The sequence below is a fragment of the Lepidothrix coronata genome, unplaced genomic scaffold (assembly GCF_001604755.1).
Source record: "Lepidothrix coronata isolate B3197 unplaced genomic scaffold, Lepidothrix_coronata-1.0 Scaffold267, whole genome shotgun sequence".
In the NCBI taxonomy this organism is placed as follows: Eukaryota; Metazoa; Chordata; class Aves; order Passeriformes; family Pipridae; genus Lepidothrix; species Lepidothrix coronata.
In genome coordinates, this window is record NW_016690447.1 from 1,695,591 (window position 1) to 1,712,851 (window position 17,261).

The 17,261-nt window shown below is 43.3% G+C and overlaps 1 protein-coding gene across 1 annotated transcript in view; it reads left to right on the forward strand.

Moving 5' to 3' along the window:
* The first annotated feature begins 14,192 nt into the window (after nucleotides 1-14,192).
* LOC108507726 (myosin-1B) overlaps nucleotides 14,193-17,261 on the forward strand; it is a 33,744-nt gene continuing 30,675 nt past the window's right edge. Inside the window, exons 1-5 of the mRNA XM_017835944.1 lie at nucleotides 14,193-14,409; nucleotides 14,507-14,650; nucleotides 14,742-14,898; nucleotides 15,453-15,480; nucleotides 15,564-15,675. Coding sequence (XP_017691433.1) covers nucleotides 14,206-14,409; nucleotides 14,507-14,650; nucleotides 14,742-14,898; nucleotides 15,453-15,480; nucleotides 15,564-15,675 — 645 coding nt within the window. The 5' untranslated portion in view covers nucleotides 14,193-14,205. The remainder of the gene's footprint in view (nucleotides 14,410-14,506; nucleotides 14,651-14,741; nucleotides 14,899-15,452; nucleotides 15,481-15,563; nucleotides 15,676-17,261) is intronic.

Consider the following 17,261-nt stretch of genomic DNA (forward strand, 5'->3'; position numbering starts at 1 on the left):
ATACCCATCCTCCCAGCTATTTTCATAGCAAGGAGAGTAGCAGTCCCAGAGGGAGCTGGGTTCAGCCTGGCTCCACAGAGATGCCTTGGAGAGCAGCTTTGGACTGGATGGCTGTCCAGGTAGTGCCAAGTGGCCATGAGAACGGCAGGGCCTTGGTCTCAGCCCCATGACCTGAGCAGCTGTGCACTGGCTGCTGTCACATTGAAGGGAGAGGTGAGGCATGTGTGGGTGGTGAGAGAGCAACAGGGAGAAGCAATCCTGCTGTGTCAGAAGGTCACTTCTCTACATTGCCTTTACTGCCTACTTTGAAACAGTTCAAGCAAAGCACAATATTGATGTCCCAGATGTAGAATATATTTTACAAAAAACAGAGGAGTCTTTAACACCAGTCAAGGTCCTTCTGACACCCTGGTAATCCTTACTCAGTACACAACGATATCTGTTTTCATAACTTGCTTGCAGGTCCTACAGAGAAGGACAGCAAGGGTATAGGGGACAGTACCTGGGAGGCCTGTGAGGTTAATTAAGGAGAGTGAGGACACCAAGCCCATTGAGGGCAGTACAGGAGGGCTGTGCTGGGCCCTAAAGCAATATATGTATAAATAGAGCTGCTGGACCAAGCTTCCCCCGTAGCTGCTCATGGGATTTGCTTCAGATCAAGCCACTTTGGACACTCAGAGACGATCCCCAGGGACACTGTCTGCAGCAGGATTATCAGCCTGTCCTTGTCCAGGATCACTGCTCAAAACTGTTTTATATAACAACACAGACACAAACTTAGCTTCTTTAAGAAAGGTGATATACCTTCTCATATGGCTTATATTCATTAAGGCAGTACCAGCTGGTTTTCCCACCTACCCACATATTTGGATTCTCTACAAGGTTTGTAGAATACAACTCCCCAAATGCTATTTTTCTCAGTATGTTATATTTATCACTGTGTTTCAAATTCTACTCATTATTAGCTTCTACTCTTTTTCCAGTACTGGCCCCAGGTTTACTCGGCCGTAATTCTCTAAAACACTTTAAAAATTAGCATTCTACTAGACAAATTCCAGATCTCCAAAAGCAAGGTAGCTTCAGTAAAAGTTCACACACCGCAGTCAATAGTTCAGATGTTACATTCCCATGCATTTTTTGAAATCTTGCGTAAATGCCATCTGGTCTTGGTCACTTTTAACTATTCATGTTGTCTATTTGGCAACAGGCAGAATGTACAACCCTCATCATTCAAGTACCTGAAAAATTGTGACAACTGTGAAAAAACCTTGCAAATATATTTTTAGAAAGGAATGCCTCGAAGATTATCATTAATTCTATTTGGCCTTGGTGCAGTGTCAAACTCATGTTCAGTGATGCAGAAAATCAGCATGCAATACCAGACACTTTTGACAAGTTGTCTTAGTTTAACAAGATTACAACTTAGAAATTAAGAAACTTCAGGTAGAAGTGTGGAAAAGGAAAAGAACAGCTTTTTATTAATAAAATCTGAATAAACAACAAATAGTGCAATCAAAAACTTTCAGAAGAAACAAAACAAAGTCCCAGTTCCCCGGGTGGGGGGGAGAAACCCGCGGCAACCCGGGGAGGGGGGCGGAACTGAAGGCAAAATGTCCCGGGAGCTCAAGAGCTGCTCACAGCTACGTGTGCCCGCAGCTGCCGATGGCTTCGCAGCCAGCGATGGAGTCCTTTGTCCCACAGGCAGTCCCGAAGGCAGAATACATCATGGGTCGCTCTCTGTCTCTTAGTCATCCTCCCCGAGGTGTCCCGTGGGACAAAAAAACTTCCTCTCAGGAAAAGGAGGCGGCCGAAAACGGGCTCCTCGCTGTGCCCGGTCGGCGGACAAAGCCAAAAACCTCCCAGTAAAAGACTCCCTTGCCGTGCCCCCGGCAGCCGCCCTTCCAGGGAACCTCCCCGTTCCCCGCTCCCGCGCAGATGCGGCTTCACCCTGTTCCACCCCACCCGACGCCCCCATTTCGGAAGAAACAGATGAGGGGGAGGGAACTCTAGGGAAAAATTCCAACAACTCTTTTCAAACCTGTGACACAAGTTTAGATTATCTTTCTGTTCCCTTTATATAAACTATCTTTGTACTTTCATTAGAAAAGAGTATCATTTAAAGTCACGCTCAAAATATGGTTTTTAACACATATTTTCAAAGCTCAAAACGTTTGTTTCTATTAAATTCAGGAACCCTTGCTGAGATCAAAAATGTGTTTGAAGACGCATCTCTCCATGTATATGCAGGTTTTCTGGCAACACTGATCATTTGAGCTTAAAAATCACACTCTAACCTGAGAAGAGCAATGGAGGAATTCTTTCTCTTTTGTCCATAGAATAGGAGACTGAAGACCAAAAAGCTTTCAATAAAACAGAACATTACCCAATTAATCTGTGGGCTTACCATGGCAATAAATCACAGTGGGTCATGTCACAGTTTTGCATCTTGTGAATGAACCAGTCCCCTACAACTTTGCAAACGCATAATTTAAAGCACATGGAACAGGCTTTACCCCATACTGAACATTAATAATGTGTATGAGAGAATATCTTTGTGGCTTTCAGAGACCAATATGAACAGTGAAGGATATGGTCCAAACTTACAGAATTACTAATACAGATTAATGATTTTGAAGGCCAGGCAATTTTGCATCACAGAGAATGTAAGAGAAGACTCCTACATGAAGGCTAAAGCCACAACAAAAATTACATTTTCAGAAGCTTTGTAAATTGATGGGGGACAACAAGAAGATAGTTTCCCCTCTTCCCCTTTCATTCTTCCTGGTGTACTGCAATAAAAGCAACACAATGTTAAGATGGATTGACAGAAGGTCTGAAAGGTGATGCTATTGGGAACAAATATGTATCTGCCTAAAGGCCCAGGGAAAGGGTTGTGGGTATGAAACATGGAAATAGGTTCACTAGTTTAGACCTAGATGTCTATCTGTCCCCAAAGTGTCAAACAGTTGCAGACACAGAAGCTTCTCAGTTAGTGGTTCAGGGACTTGGTATGGCAGGCTGGCTTCCCTGGCCACTTGTACCAGAAAAATCATCTCTTCATGAGCATCCCATGGAAAAGATCCTGGGTAACAACCATGGGATCAAAGCTATTTAGTGCTATGAACAGGTGTGGTGTGCATCCTGCACTAACTGCAAGGAACTGAAGATTCCTGCCAGACACATAGGATAGAGAAAACAAAGACTCTTCTATCCACAAAGAGCAAAGAATTCCTAAGATAATCAAATGCAAAAATTTGTGAGGTTGTGCTTGACATGCTATCTAACCTTTCAGCTCCTGAAACAGACTGACATTTATGTATCATATATTGTTTGACAAAGCCAGAATTATGAGAACTTGTGAAGATGTTTGTGATTGGCCAACCTTTGCAAATAGCAGAATTTACAGAATTTACAGGAAGAGATTGAGCCATTAGAGAGTGTCCAAAGAAGGCAACAAGGATGGGGAAGGGCCTTGATTTGAAGCCGTGTGAGGACACTGAGGGCACTTGGTGTGTTCAGCAGGAGGAGACTGAGGGGAGATCTCACTGCAGTTCCACCTTCCTGGGGAGGGGCAGAGGAGGGGCAGGCCCTGAGCTCTGCTCTGGGGGGACCGGGGACAGCACCCAGGGAATGGCCTGGAGCTGTGTCAGGGCAGGCTCAGGTTGGATCTCAGCAAAAGGTTCTTCCCCCAGAGGCTGGTTGGGCACTGACCGGGCTCCCCAGGGCAGTGGGCACAGCCCCCAGGCTGCCAGAGCTCCAGGAGGGTTTGGCTGATCCTCTGGGGCACAGGGGGTGACTCTTGGGGTTGGTCCTGTGCAGGGCTGAGGGTTGGACTCGATGATCATTGTGGGTCCCTCCAACTCAGCATATTCTGTGATTCTGTGATACATATATATGAAGTAAGTAGTATCAACAATACATTAAACAAGATAGACAATAGACCAGTCACATCAATATCTTATCTATATCTGCATATCCACTACTTCTAGAACTTACCTTGTGTGTTTACCTGAATTGACTTAAAATGCACTTTCCACAATCTTCCTGATACTAATGTTTTCCAAGTCTTTACATGCAGCAGGTTTGGTTGATTGTTTTTTCATCTTAAACTTTGTAGGTTCAGCTTATCTAACTAGAAGTGAAAATTTTTACTTGACCACAAGAGAAGTCTTTTATATTTTGTTTGCCCAAAGGAGACATTATTCCTCCACTCATACAATGGGAAGCAAGGTAGACATTGAGATCACTGAGTCATTTAGCTCCTCAGTGCCTTACTGGGATGCCCCCAAAAGTTAGCAAGCTCAAGGGCACACATACAGCCTTTCCCTGTCTTTGGAGTTGTTCTTACAAGATAATGGGCCATTGGATGATTACCAAGAGGGGAAACTTCTTTGGGAGCAACACTGACAGGAACTTGGGAGCAATCTTAAAAGACAACTATATGCTCTGGAAAACAAAAAGAAGGAACAAATGTGGATCTGTCTTATCTAGAAAATAATTTTCCTCCTGAGATTGCTTCCGAGTTTGTTCATTGCTCTGTAATATACCATGTAAGGAGAGTACCCCAAAACATGACTTCCCACATTCTCTCAGCATCACCAGTTTGAATTTCATCAGGACATGAATGACTAACCCTGGGTCAGAAGAGATACTGAGAAGTGCTGGAAAACCCTACTTATGCTCTGCCAACCAGTTACACAGTTCCTCACAAGGAGAGTCCCAAGAACAAGGAGGCTGCTGATTTCTGGAGCCACAGTGGAGTGTACAGCCCAGGCTATTCTGTTGCTGAACTTGGCAGTACTCTTTGCCTGCCACAGCAGCCCACAGTGCCTCCAGACCCCAGCTCAATGTCCTGTGGCCATTTTGGACAAATGTGTTCCTATTGGTTTATTCTCTTTCCTTGCAGGATTCTTCTGGTTTTCCTGCTCCAGTTTTCAGACAAGAGTGTACCTAAGACAAAGACAGAAGATACAATGTGCCCTGAAGATGTCATGGACCTGTCCCTACGATTCTAGTTTGGTGGAAGCACTTATGTTTTATTTTCTGTATTCTTGAAGCATAATAAATAGTGTGCAGAGGTATACGACTGCTTTACAGACAGTAAAGCAGTCCTGTGAGAAACAGTGCCAGACATCACTTTTGAAGAAAAGAGAATGAATTTTTGTCAAAACAACAGAAGAGGTTCTATTTAAAAATTCTTTGTGTGTGCTGGCAGCAATCACAACTCTGGGACTGCCATCACCTGTAAGGGTAGTTCCTTTTGGCTGGGGGAGAAATGCACAATCTGTGGCTTGATAGTATCCCTGAAACTCATCATCTGCACCCCCTCCAGTCCCTTGCTTCTCATGACCCCAGGTCCTCTCCCAAACACTTGTGACTTCTGAGACATGCTGGAGGATTATCCTTATTGCTTCTCCTTCATTCCCCCATTCTTTTGGGGAAGCCATTCTCATTGACCCTTGCAGTCAGATGCCCTGTGTAGGTGCCATCCATTATGCCTTCTGGTACAACTTTCACCTGCTTTGAACTGTCATCCTGCTTTCATTTGCCATTGCACAGTTCTTACATAAAAGACACTGAATATGACTATGGCACTCAGGATTTTTCAGATATTTCAGATATATTACTTTCTCCACTGAATCTTTTTCAAACTGGAAAGTGACTAAGTGTACTTAGTCAGTCCTCAGGTGGAGCTTATTCCATTCAAGTCATTTCCTTCGGCATGCCTCTTCTGAAATAACTTGTTTCACAGCCTGGCAAGCAAACACTAAATTGCAGAAGCTTAACTGATAACAACTTTCAGTAAATCTTGAAATATTGGGAAAACCCCAGAGGGCAGCTAGCAATTTAAAATTCTACAAATAATATACATATTTGCAACACTTATAACAGTGTTGTAAATAATAGACTAATCATATTGATATTGATTTGAGACAAACACTGGAATACTTGATATGACAAACTAAATCCAGTAATTTGCACTGTCTTTAAGGTAGCTTTAAACTGTGTTGATATTTATGAGTTTATATCATCATGGCCAGGCTTTGTGAATAAAGATTTGGGAAGGGCTCTACCCACATTTGCTTCAAGTGCGCTGGTGGCTAAAGAGACAGACAAGTCTGGTTGCAAAAGGCAGAGCAGAAAGACTCCTTGGATGGTATCGACAAGACACGATTCTTTCTGCGTTGTCTTCTCGATGGTGATCCCGCGTGCGTTCTCAAAGGAAGCAACAGCGTTACAGGCAGTGCGTCTCCAGACCTCCCGACTGGAGGCCAGAGTAGACCAGCGATGAAGATCAAAGTGGCCAAGGCTGAGATGTTGCTTCAGGGAGCCTCTTCGGGGCTCCTCTCTTGTGGCAGCCAGTGGCAAGTTCACCAAAGAGCACGATCTTAGGGAGGCGGTGGTTGGTCCTTCATCCTGGAGACGTGCCCTGCCCAACGCAGCTGTGTTCTCAGCAACATGGCCTCAATGCTCATAATTGCTGCCTGTTCTAGAACAGATGTATTATTCGCATAATCTGACCAGTGGATGTTTAGGATTGTAGGCCCATACTAAGACCTTAAACCATCTTGTCCATGAGCTGCTTTACGCTGACAATGACGCCCTTGTTGCTCACACAGAAGCAGCTCTGCAGCGTTTAACATCCTGCTTTGCTGAGGCTACTGAGCTTTTTGGGCTGGAAGTCAGCTTGAAGGAGACTGAAGTTTTCTATCAGCCTGCACCTCAGGAAGTCTTCCATCATCCCCATATCACCATTGGTGAATCAGAGCTCAAATCAGTCCAGCAGTTTAATTACCTAGGCAGCCTCATCTCCTCGGATGGTAAGATTGATGGGGAGATAGACAACAGGTTAGCAAAGGCATACAATGCCTTCAGAAAGCTTCATAAAAGAGTTTGGCAAAATAAACACCTGAAGAAAAGTACGAAGACCAGTGTTTACAGAGTCATTGTGCTGTCTACTCTTTTATATGGGTCTGAATCATGGGTCATTTACCACCACCATCTGAGTTTATATACTTTCTTGTTAAAAGCATTAATAATAATAGCACATATATCTACTACTAATTTTCATTTGTATGTATTTTGGTAAGCTGGAACATCACAAGACTAGATCAGCACACACTACACAGATTCAAATTTGCTGAATTGATAGGTGTCAAAATGATTCTGAATGTATAGGGTCACCAGTGCCTTTGGAAAGAATTGGTTCTTCATTACATACCGTTTTACTGGTTTTTTTACCCAGGAGAAAATGCAAAATCACTTTAATTACAAAATAATCAGATATAAAAGACGAGATAGTCTCTGACAAAGAGCAATCATGGTTCCAGTATACTTATGCTTAAGCTAAAGAGCACATAATTAAAATGCAAATGTAAGTGCATGTAGCAAATAATGAAGAACACAGTCTGTAATACAGATGTGGGGTACCAAAACCAGGTCTTGAGACTGTTAAAAAGTAAAAAGTGCCTTTAATTTTGGTGCTGCAACCGGCACAGCTAATTTGAACGTTTGATACCCAGTAATTGGTAAGAAAAATACAATAACAATATTTCCTCCACATCCAAGTGTGTCATTGTCATTTCAGACAGGGTCTGTGCTCACACAGGTCAGACTGTGAGAGACTGAAAACAACTCTGTTTTAAAAAGTAATAAAAGCATGGAAAAACACACTAAAAAAGACTCAAGAAGCAAGAGAAAAGGCCTAAATGGGATGCATCTCAACGTTCCAGGAATCCATTTTCTATAGCAGAATCCAATATAGATGCTTTTGCCTCCTATACAGTGTAGCTAAATCATAGGCACCATGATCATTTCCAAAGCAAACTGCCAACAAGAACTGTGTAAATCCAGCAAGGACATTCCCCAGATCCAGCCAACACAAAGCGATGACAACAATGCGTCTGACATTTCATTCTCTTTCTGGGTCATTCCAGAAAGAGGTGGTTAGATTTCATGGCCTCTAATGTTTAAACAATTTTCTGACAAATGTTTCCTCTGCCTTTAAAATAAAGAAAAGAAGAGGTAATGATGACAAATCTACTTTCCAACCTCATCTCCTGTACAAAATAATCTAATGGTAAGAGTATTTTCCCAAGCCGTGAGTGACCTGAAATCAACTCTTAATGTTGCTTGAGGAATGCAGATCCCAAGCGCTCATTCCTGTAGCCATAGGGCTCTCATCCTCTGCATGGGCCCAGGTGGGAACAGCTAAACATTCTCAACATGCCTGCTAATGTCCAAGAAAAAAAAAAAAAGTATTCTCCAGGAGTGCTTAGGACACAGGATGACTTGGCAACCTACTGTTCAGCTCTACATCCTAAACCTTATTCAAAGGCCTCTATGTATATTTTATAGCAAGCATCTGCAGATTAAATATCAGAAATGGACCTCCCTGGTGGTGATCCTACAGAGCCATGGTTATCTCTGGCTTTCTCATATTTGTTCTAACTCAGAACACTATGGAATCTTTTTCTTCATATCAAAGCATCTTCAAGAGAAAGGGAGGAGAGATTCATTCTTTGCTTTCCTCAATTTAACTATCTTTTAATTAAAGTTGCAGGCTAAATTAATAATAATAAACATGAAATTATGCCCATGAGAAAAAATTAATCCCACACAGACTTTACACACAGAAATGGGGTCCAAGTTGACTATCACTGGTTAGAAGAAATCATACAGATAAAATAGCTCTTCCTCTCAAAATATTAAGCCAAGTACTGCTTGTCTGGAGAGATTCCTCCATTCCTGACAATGGAATTTCCTCCTCTACACTTATGACTTGTCAGGCAGCACATCCTGACTCAAAAGCCATCACCATGTCTAACAAGCGCATTTCTGTGAATGAAGTCTCCACCTGAACACTCCTAACCCAGGAAGTTGCTACACAGCTGGGCTCCAGTAAATGCTTGTCAAAAACATAAGTCTCCCACACATGCTCCCAAAACCATTGCACCTCTGTGGTGGGGGATGCTGTGACATTAGAACACATAGCCACATCCTCCAGCCACTCCAGCCCAGTAAACCTGCCTGGCCACTGATGCCCATGGACCCAGTGATTCTGCTCAGGCTGAGGGACACAGCTGTCTCTTCAGTGGGTTCAAACAGTAGCAAAGCTGAGCAAGTGCCCCAGAGACACACACAGACTTAGACACACACACAGGACACTGACACAAGCGGCCAAAGAGACTGTAACAGCCAGATGCTGCCAACAGCACCTACATCACACAGGCACAGATACATCCCCTCCTCCTCAGGGACTGGCAGACACAGGAGTCACCAGCACAGTCACACAGACCTACTCACCAGGTTCCCAAGCACATGCACATTTGCAGCTCCTTTAGGTCCAGCACAGCACCTCTGTCCTGGCTCAGACCTCAGACCTCTAACCCACCTTTCAGTTACCTATTTGCCTGCTGGTCCAGCTTGATGCTTACACACACAAGCACCCACAGTCATCCGACAGGCACCTCCTATTCACAGATTCCCCTGGACACACCAGCACAGGCTCCCCACCAGCTCGGGCCCAAGGCTCCCCTACTGACCAGATGGTCCAGCTTAAGGTTTGCTGGTGAGTGCACACATACACACCAGGACTCAGGAAGAACAGATGCTCACCACCCATTCCCAGCAGCCAGCACCAGGCACTTGGGGCTGTTAGTTCTGGTCCCACTCCAGCCACGGCATTAAACCCCTCATTCACCTCAGTGTTTCCCAGTAAACTGGTTTTAGTAACACACCCACACAACTGCCCAGAGGTTAAAGACCCCCACTTGATCCAGTAGCTGATGCTGAGACCTCTCTGGCTCCAGCAGTTGACACCACATCCCATGGAGGTCCCCAGCCTGGCTCCAGCAGATAGCACCCGTTTTTACTCACACATACATAGAGGCCTCACCAGTAGCCGGCACTTAGTTGATGTATGCACATGCAGGACAGAGAGTGAGATCATATGAAGAGATAGTTAAGAAAAGATTTATTGATATGTAAGAAGACAGGGCAGACCATATTGATCAGGTATAGTGCTCAGACAAGTACACTGACTGGCTCCTGTTTACACCCTTCCTGTTTACTCCTCTCTTCCTTCCTTTCTGCTCCCCCTTGTCCTGCACATCCCCTCATGGGTTTATACAGTTCTGTCAGTTCCTGTACCCACACCACTCCTGTCTGGGATCTCCCCTCGTTCACAGTTTTATCAGTGGTGAAGCCCAGTTGACCTTTCTGGAAAGTGCCATCTGTAGTTTCCTGATAGCCTATCAGTTAGTGTTACTGGTGAAGTTTGTTTCTTCTTGTTGTCTCCATATTTGTTTTGCCAGACCTGTTCTGTCTTTATACTTTGTTCAGCATTTCCCCTTTTACCTTAGTTTCCCTACAGACAAGGTCCCTGATCTGATAAGCTTGCTGAAAGAAACATTTTTACACTCCTATATGCCTTCATCAAGCAGTGTGACAGACCAGGTTTGCTCCACATCACCTCCTTCCTTACCATTTGTGAGGCAGGTTTGTATTCCAGTATGTTCTCAGTTATGGCTTCCTCCCTTTCTTACTGTCCTTTGTGGTGTCAAAAACCAGCCCTTCACCAGACACTCTCCTTCTACATCCCCTTACAGAGCAAGTTACTGTGATTTGACATTCAGCCTGCTCCATGATATACTCTGTAGGATGGTGGAGTGGCACAGAAGTCAGGCTCCTTCCTGAAGGCTGAGACCTTGAGCATGTCTGCAGTCCCCAGATATTGCAAACCTACAGGCCAGAACTGCAAGTCTGTCTTGTGGTCCGTAAGCTGGCAGTTGTCTCACTTTGTTCCAAATTCAAGGCTTGTCAGTGCCTCACACAGTGGTATAAAAATGGAATGAGAGAAAAATTTTCCCTCACTAAATCTTCTTCCTTCTCTATCAGTGTAGATAGACAGAGAGGATAGGATGGGAACCGTTAAAATTATATCTGTAAAAAAATAATGGTGTACAATTAGAAAAACCCCATTCTGCTGGCTAAAGCAACCTCTGGCAGTGCGGACCCAAGTGTTGCCTTACTTGGCATTATCAAAGCTGTCTTTGGTGCCTCCATCCTCCATCCTGGCACAGAGCAATGTGAAAAGAACAGGTCATGCAGCTGACTCAATACAACCTAAAACCAATCCTGTGTCTGAGTAATTAGCAGAGAGATCAGAGCTTCAACACGTTTACAACTAAAGAGTAAATTATTATTGACCAAAAATAGAGCACTGTAATGCTGCGTGGGCAGGAGGTTACATATAAAGAGCCACAGCTGAAGGCAACTTTATCATTTGTTACCTCAGCATCTCAGGGTAAGTCCCATCCGCTTGCTTCATACTCTGACCATATCTCCAGAGCTCCACAAAGACATGGAATATGTAGGGGGATTTTCTTCTCATTCTTCACCTCTAACATTCCAGGTCATGCTTTACATGCCATGTCAAGGTTATAAAACCCAAACCACTCCAGTGTGGCGGCACAAGCAGAAGCAGAAGAGCCATAGCATGCCATTCCTTGGAAGGGCCTTCTAGACAAACTTTGAAAGTCCTATGAAAGGCACAGGAAAACTAACTCTGAAGGCAGATGAAATTGACTGGGATTATATTTGTAAAGTAGTCATTCTTTTCCTGGACATTAGATTTGTTTTTAGCTGCTCACAGTAATGTGGGGAGGAAAATAAGATTTTTTGTGGGATTTTGCTCCAGTTCAGGAGCTGTAGGGTTCTGTGTGCAGTTCAGCTGTCTGGAGAGACTATAGAGGGTGTAGAAATGTTTGCTTAAGACCACGGACTGGTTTTGATGTAACTCTCTCTGTCCTTTCTTTAACCATTCCACACAGGTACTGAGGCATATTTCCTTGTGGGCTCCCTGAAGGTAAGGGTTTAACAAATAACACATACCTTTGCTAATTGATCCTGAGCAATGAGTGAAGCTCACCCAGACAACGGCAAGGGCAGGTCCAAAAGATAGTGACATAGAACCAGGGTCACTGAAAAGATTACATGCTATTTTAATCAATATATTCACAGTTCTAGGTAGGAATACTCCATTTATCGGGAAAGAAAAGTTACAGATGGGCAAGCTTAGCCAAGAGGGCATGGGAGACAGAGACAGTAATATCTTTTTGCATTCTGGGATTTATAGATGATTAAAATTCATCCCCTTCCCTCTACACAACAGCTGGAAGCCTGAAACTGGGGCTGTGTTCAAAGAGGAGGCTCAAAGTACAATTCAAGTGTCAGTTGCCTCTGAGGGAAGATCTAGAACATTATTTACCGATTTTGACTTATCATGCAAGCACCAAACCAGAACAAAGTTCAGAATTATCTTGTCTCCTGCCTGATAGACAGATCCATTTATGTCCAAAGAGTAACCTTTACAGGGAACTTAGTATGCCCATTTCCTTATAGGTTTTCTGGGGAAGATTAGTAACTTGGTGACAGGGAGAGTTCAGCAGAGCACAGAAGGAACCCTCCACACAAGTGCGTTCTATCCTAAAACCAAAAAGTGTTCACTGAAATTGGAGCTGAAAGGGACGGAGTATGCATTATTCTCCCAGAGAATGCCACTTTCTCTGTTCAGGAGAAAGATTAAATTTTACACTGTCTCCTGTCAAAGACATTCAGTAGTTTAACAGACTGTGCCCCTTGAGGAATTTTCTGATAATGTATTGGCATTTTCTGATGCTTTGCTTCACCTTTGCATGGACATTGTGAAATGACTTCTCTCTCTCTTTCATGTTGCTTTCCTTGAGCCCCTCAGAGGCAGGCTCAAATAGGCAAAGACTCTGGGCTCTGTATAAATAGAATAATACTTCCAAAGTAAGCTAAAGTTTCTGGATTTTGTGCTTTGAAATTCCTAGATGCTAAAAGCTCTTGTGAAAGGCAGTCCCTCAAAGTCATTGCAGGGTGTAGATCCATAGCAGATAGCTTTTGCTGAGAGAGATCAGCACTTCTACAACATGTCCAGAAGTAGCATTACAAATGCCTTCATATTCCTTTCATCATTTTCTTGCACATAAAACCACTCCATGTTGACAGTTTCAGTACTGTAATGCGATGCCAACACGTCAGAGTTGTTCAGTTCTATCCTTTTTCTTCTTTAGTCTCACAGTGCATCAGACAGCGCGCATGAAGTAGCAGGAGTTTGGAATTTTTGTATTACTTTTTTTCTAGCCTGTATATTAGACTGCTTATGCTTCTGTTTAAGCTAGTTCCTGCCCACATTATTTCTGTTTTTGCTATTTCTAGTTTTTTACCAGGTATTTAAAAAAAGGTAAAATAAAACTGACTATAAATTTTTTGACTAAATTTTTTGACTAAAAATATTTTTGAAATATTTCTACTAGACAAATCCATGATAATGTCTGACACATATTGGTACACATTAATTATCTTTTAGTGATTCATAACTAATATCAGTCTATATAATATGTTAAAGCTAAAAGGTACTTTGTAATTGAAATTCTTTGAAATGTCATATCACATATTTACCTAGATATTGTGTTAATTACCTAATACTATGTTATGATTATTGCTAATTATAACTAATTATTATTGCAATATATGATATTCCTTTATTGGCTAATTTTGCAACAGATCTGAAAAAATGTTTTATATTTTGTATATATGATAAACAGGTTTGTCTTTCTAGAATTGGGAATGACTGATCTTCACAATTTGTTCCTGCTTGGTATAGACAGAAACCAGTTGAATTTCCCCTGAGTGGTATTACAACATAGAAAACAGAAGGGTGTTAGGAATATCTCCACTTGGAAATCTCGTGTGAGAGCCAATCTGCGCAACTTACAGATCTTACTTGCATCTAAATTTTTAGACGTCTAATGAAACAATCTCAGTGGCCCTGTGTATGTGGCTTTGAGAAGGATGTGGCTGTGCAGCTTTCTGAGTAGCAGATGAAGATAGAACAGGCCAGCTTTTGAAGACTTCTAGCTTGATATTCTCTCTGCCTTCTCTTGGGCACACAGGCATCCCATCTAAGGGGGATGTCTCCAAAGATAATACACCTCTGTCTACAAAAGGAACTTTCTTTATTAGCACTTCTTCAGCAGATACTTAAAACTGAGGCAGAAGTTAAGTGCCTGATTAGCCCTCCTCTGTCTATTAGTCACTCAGCATGACTGGATAAATATAAATTACAAATGCACAGACACTGATGCTTTTCTGTATTCTTCCAGAGCAACTGCAGCCATGAGCTCGGATGCAGAGATGGCAATCTTTGGAGAAGCTGCTCCCTATTTACGGAAGTCGGAGAAGGAGAGAATTGAAGCCCAGAATCGCCCATTTGATGCTAAGACAGCCTGTTTTGTAGTGGATGATAAGCAAATGTATGTGAAAGCTACCATACAGAGCAGAGAAGGTGGCAAAGTCACAGTTAAAACATGTGACGACACGGTAAGTGATACCAACTGTAACTCATACGTGATCATTCAGTTGAGGCAGTTCCCTGTTTCAGATTTCTCCTCCTCTTGTTCCCTTCTATTTTTGTCAGACTGTGACTGTAAAGGATGATGAAGTCTTTCCCATGAACCCTCCCAAATTTGATAAAATTGAGGACATGGCCATGATGACCCACCTCCACGAACCCGCTGTGCTGTACAACCTCAAAGAGCGTTACGCAGCCTGGATGATCTACGTAAGTGGCAGCAGCAGCTTCCTTTGGGCAGCTGGAGGAACTGCTCTGCCAGGCCCAGGGGAAGCCAACGTGCTGTGTCCCTTCCTCGCAGACCTACTCGGGTCTCTTCTGCGTCACTGTCAACCCCTACAAGTGGCTGCCCGTGTACAACCCAGAGGTGGTGACTGGCTACCGAGGCAAGAAGCGCCAGGAGGCCCCTCCACACATCTTCTCCATTTCTGACAACGCCTATCAGTTCATGCTGACTGGTGAGTCTTTTGGAAAGAGTGGAAAAACCTGATATGCATTTGGTCAAGGAACACTTGATATTTTAGGCCTCTTAGAGTCTACTCAGTGGTCCCACAGTCCTCCAGCACAACTCAAGATCAGACTGCCTGTGACATCTTAATGACCTCTGAGCTGTCAGATAATGAAGGAAAAGCAGTAGCTGGCTGTATGGCTTTGTGCCGCCTCTCCTTGTAAGGAACATAAGGCAATGGTAAAGAAGAAACACAGCAAACAACTTGATTTCAAGTAAATAAGCCAAGGTCTATATATAAAAAATATATATCTATATATAAAAAACTCAAAGTGGGAAGCCTTATAAACAATCATTGCTTGAAGTTAAATGTTGAGCTGCTTCACCTTTTCTGAACAAAAAGAAATCCAGATGCACACTAATGCAGAATTTACCTTATCATGTAACAAAGTGATAAATACAGATACAATATAGTTCTTTCCCTTGAAGTGAGTTAGTTGTATCAGAGGAACAGAAGCCCTCCACATCTCATTTGAACAGCTCTTTCTGTGATTTTGATTTCAGATCATCACAACCAGTCAATCCTTATCACGTGAGTATATTTTGGTATGAGTGACAAAGTTGACAGAAAAGTGAAAATATTTCCTGTAATAATTAATATTTTTACTTCAACAGCGGAGAATCTGGTGCAGGGAAGACTGTGAACACAAAGCGTGTCATCCAGTACTTTGCAACAATTGCAGTTACTGGTGAGAAGAAAAAAGATCCACAGCCCGGCAAAATGCAGGTATGACATCAGCTCCCCCTTCTAGCATTTGCCCACACTGTGCCCACAGAGCAAAAAGTACCAATGTGTATTTTGGGGCTGCAGGACTGTCAAAAGCCAGAAAGTGTGTGCAGCTTAGTCAGGATGCACAGCCTGAGCATACCTACACTTGCTTATCCCTGCTACCCAGCCTCCATCCCTCTGAACTCTACTTATAAGACCATTTTGTCAACATAGAAAGGCCGAAGCCTCAGTTTCTCTCCAGTCTCCATTTACACACAGGAGTCTTCACCAGGGAGAGAAAGACAATGTTAGACAGCAACTTTCGCTGTGCTGTCCATCTATCTACCTACCCATCAGCATCCTCTGAGATCAGCCACATCCACAGCACTTGAGTGGCTGGAGGTGTAGAGAGAGCAGTCAGTTCCCACTGACACATAGTTGTGTCATTCCTGGGCCTTGGTTCATTCCTTTTGACAAGAGAAGTAGAGGAACTCTGGACTCCAGAGTGATTTTGCTGAAGTTAAGAATCATTTCAATTGCATCAGGTGGTAGTTTCCACTGTCTTGTTTTCCTGCCTGCGATCAATGGAACAGCCCTGAAGGGCAGCATAAGAAAAGGGACAGATTTGGGACAGCTGGGACTACTTGACTGACAGTTAGAATGTAACCTCAGAAAGAATCCTTGCAAGAAAGCAAGCACGTGCCCTAATGTCCCTTTGCTGAGCAGCGCAGCTGCTGCAATCTGAGCCCACTGGTACATTTGCAAGGCTTCATTCCCCCGCACCGAGCAAGCAACAAACACCCTTATGGCACAAGTGTATGACCCCACAGCCTGCGAGATGGTATGTGCATCAAAGGGGGTGACACGTGTCAGCACATTATTTGAGTACCCAAGGGCATAGCGGAACTTAAGGAGATTCCAAGGCTGAATGTTCTTTTCGCACTCAAAGACAGGTGTCTGTGATTGATGGGTTGTTATGGCCAAGGCAAGTTCATCACAAGCAGTCTTTCCATCAGCAGCATGTTAGAATCTCCTGGACTCAGCTTTCATCAGCTGCTCACTATGCCAGGACTGATCTCAGAAAAGCTTTGAGACGGCTGAGAGATGTGCAGACCATGTCTGATATAAGGAATATCACCTGGCTCTCAGACTGACAGCAACCTGTTCTGCCCTCTTCTGAGTTAATTCACAGAATACTCTATATTTTTTTAGTATTCCAATCTCGGTGACAATAGTACGTGCCTCTTCATAAGAACATTAAATAAAACACTCAGGTTATCGTTCTTTGTAGCCCAGCATTCTATCGCAGATAGAGGCTGAAATCAGATGCTAGGCAAGGGTATAGGAATAAGGGATGCATGTAACAGCATTTTCCCAGAATACTGCCTCAGCCTCCAGCACATCATCACACAGGACTCCAGAATGAACTTGTGTAAAGAACTGCCATGTCTTCTTCCATGCTGTTATCCACTTACAATTCTCCCATGGTAGTTCCCTGGTTAACAGCTGTGCACTAAAAAGAGGTTTGATGTTGGTGTAGTCATCTGCACTGACACACCTCTCCTCTCCTCTCCTCTCCTCTCCTCTCCTCTCCTCTCCTCTCC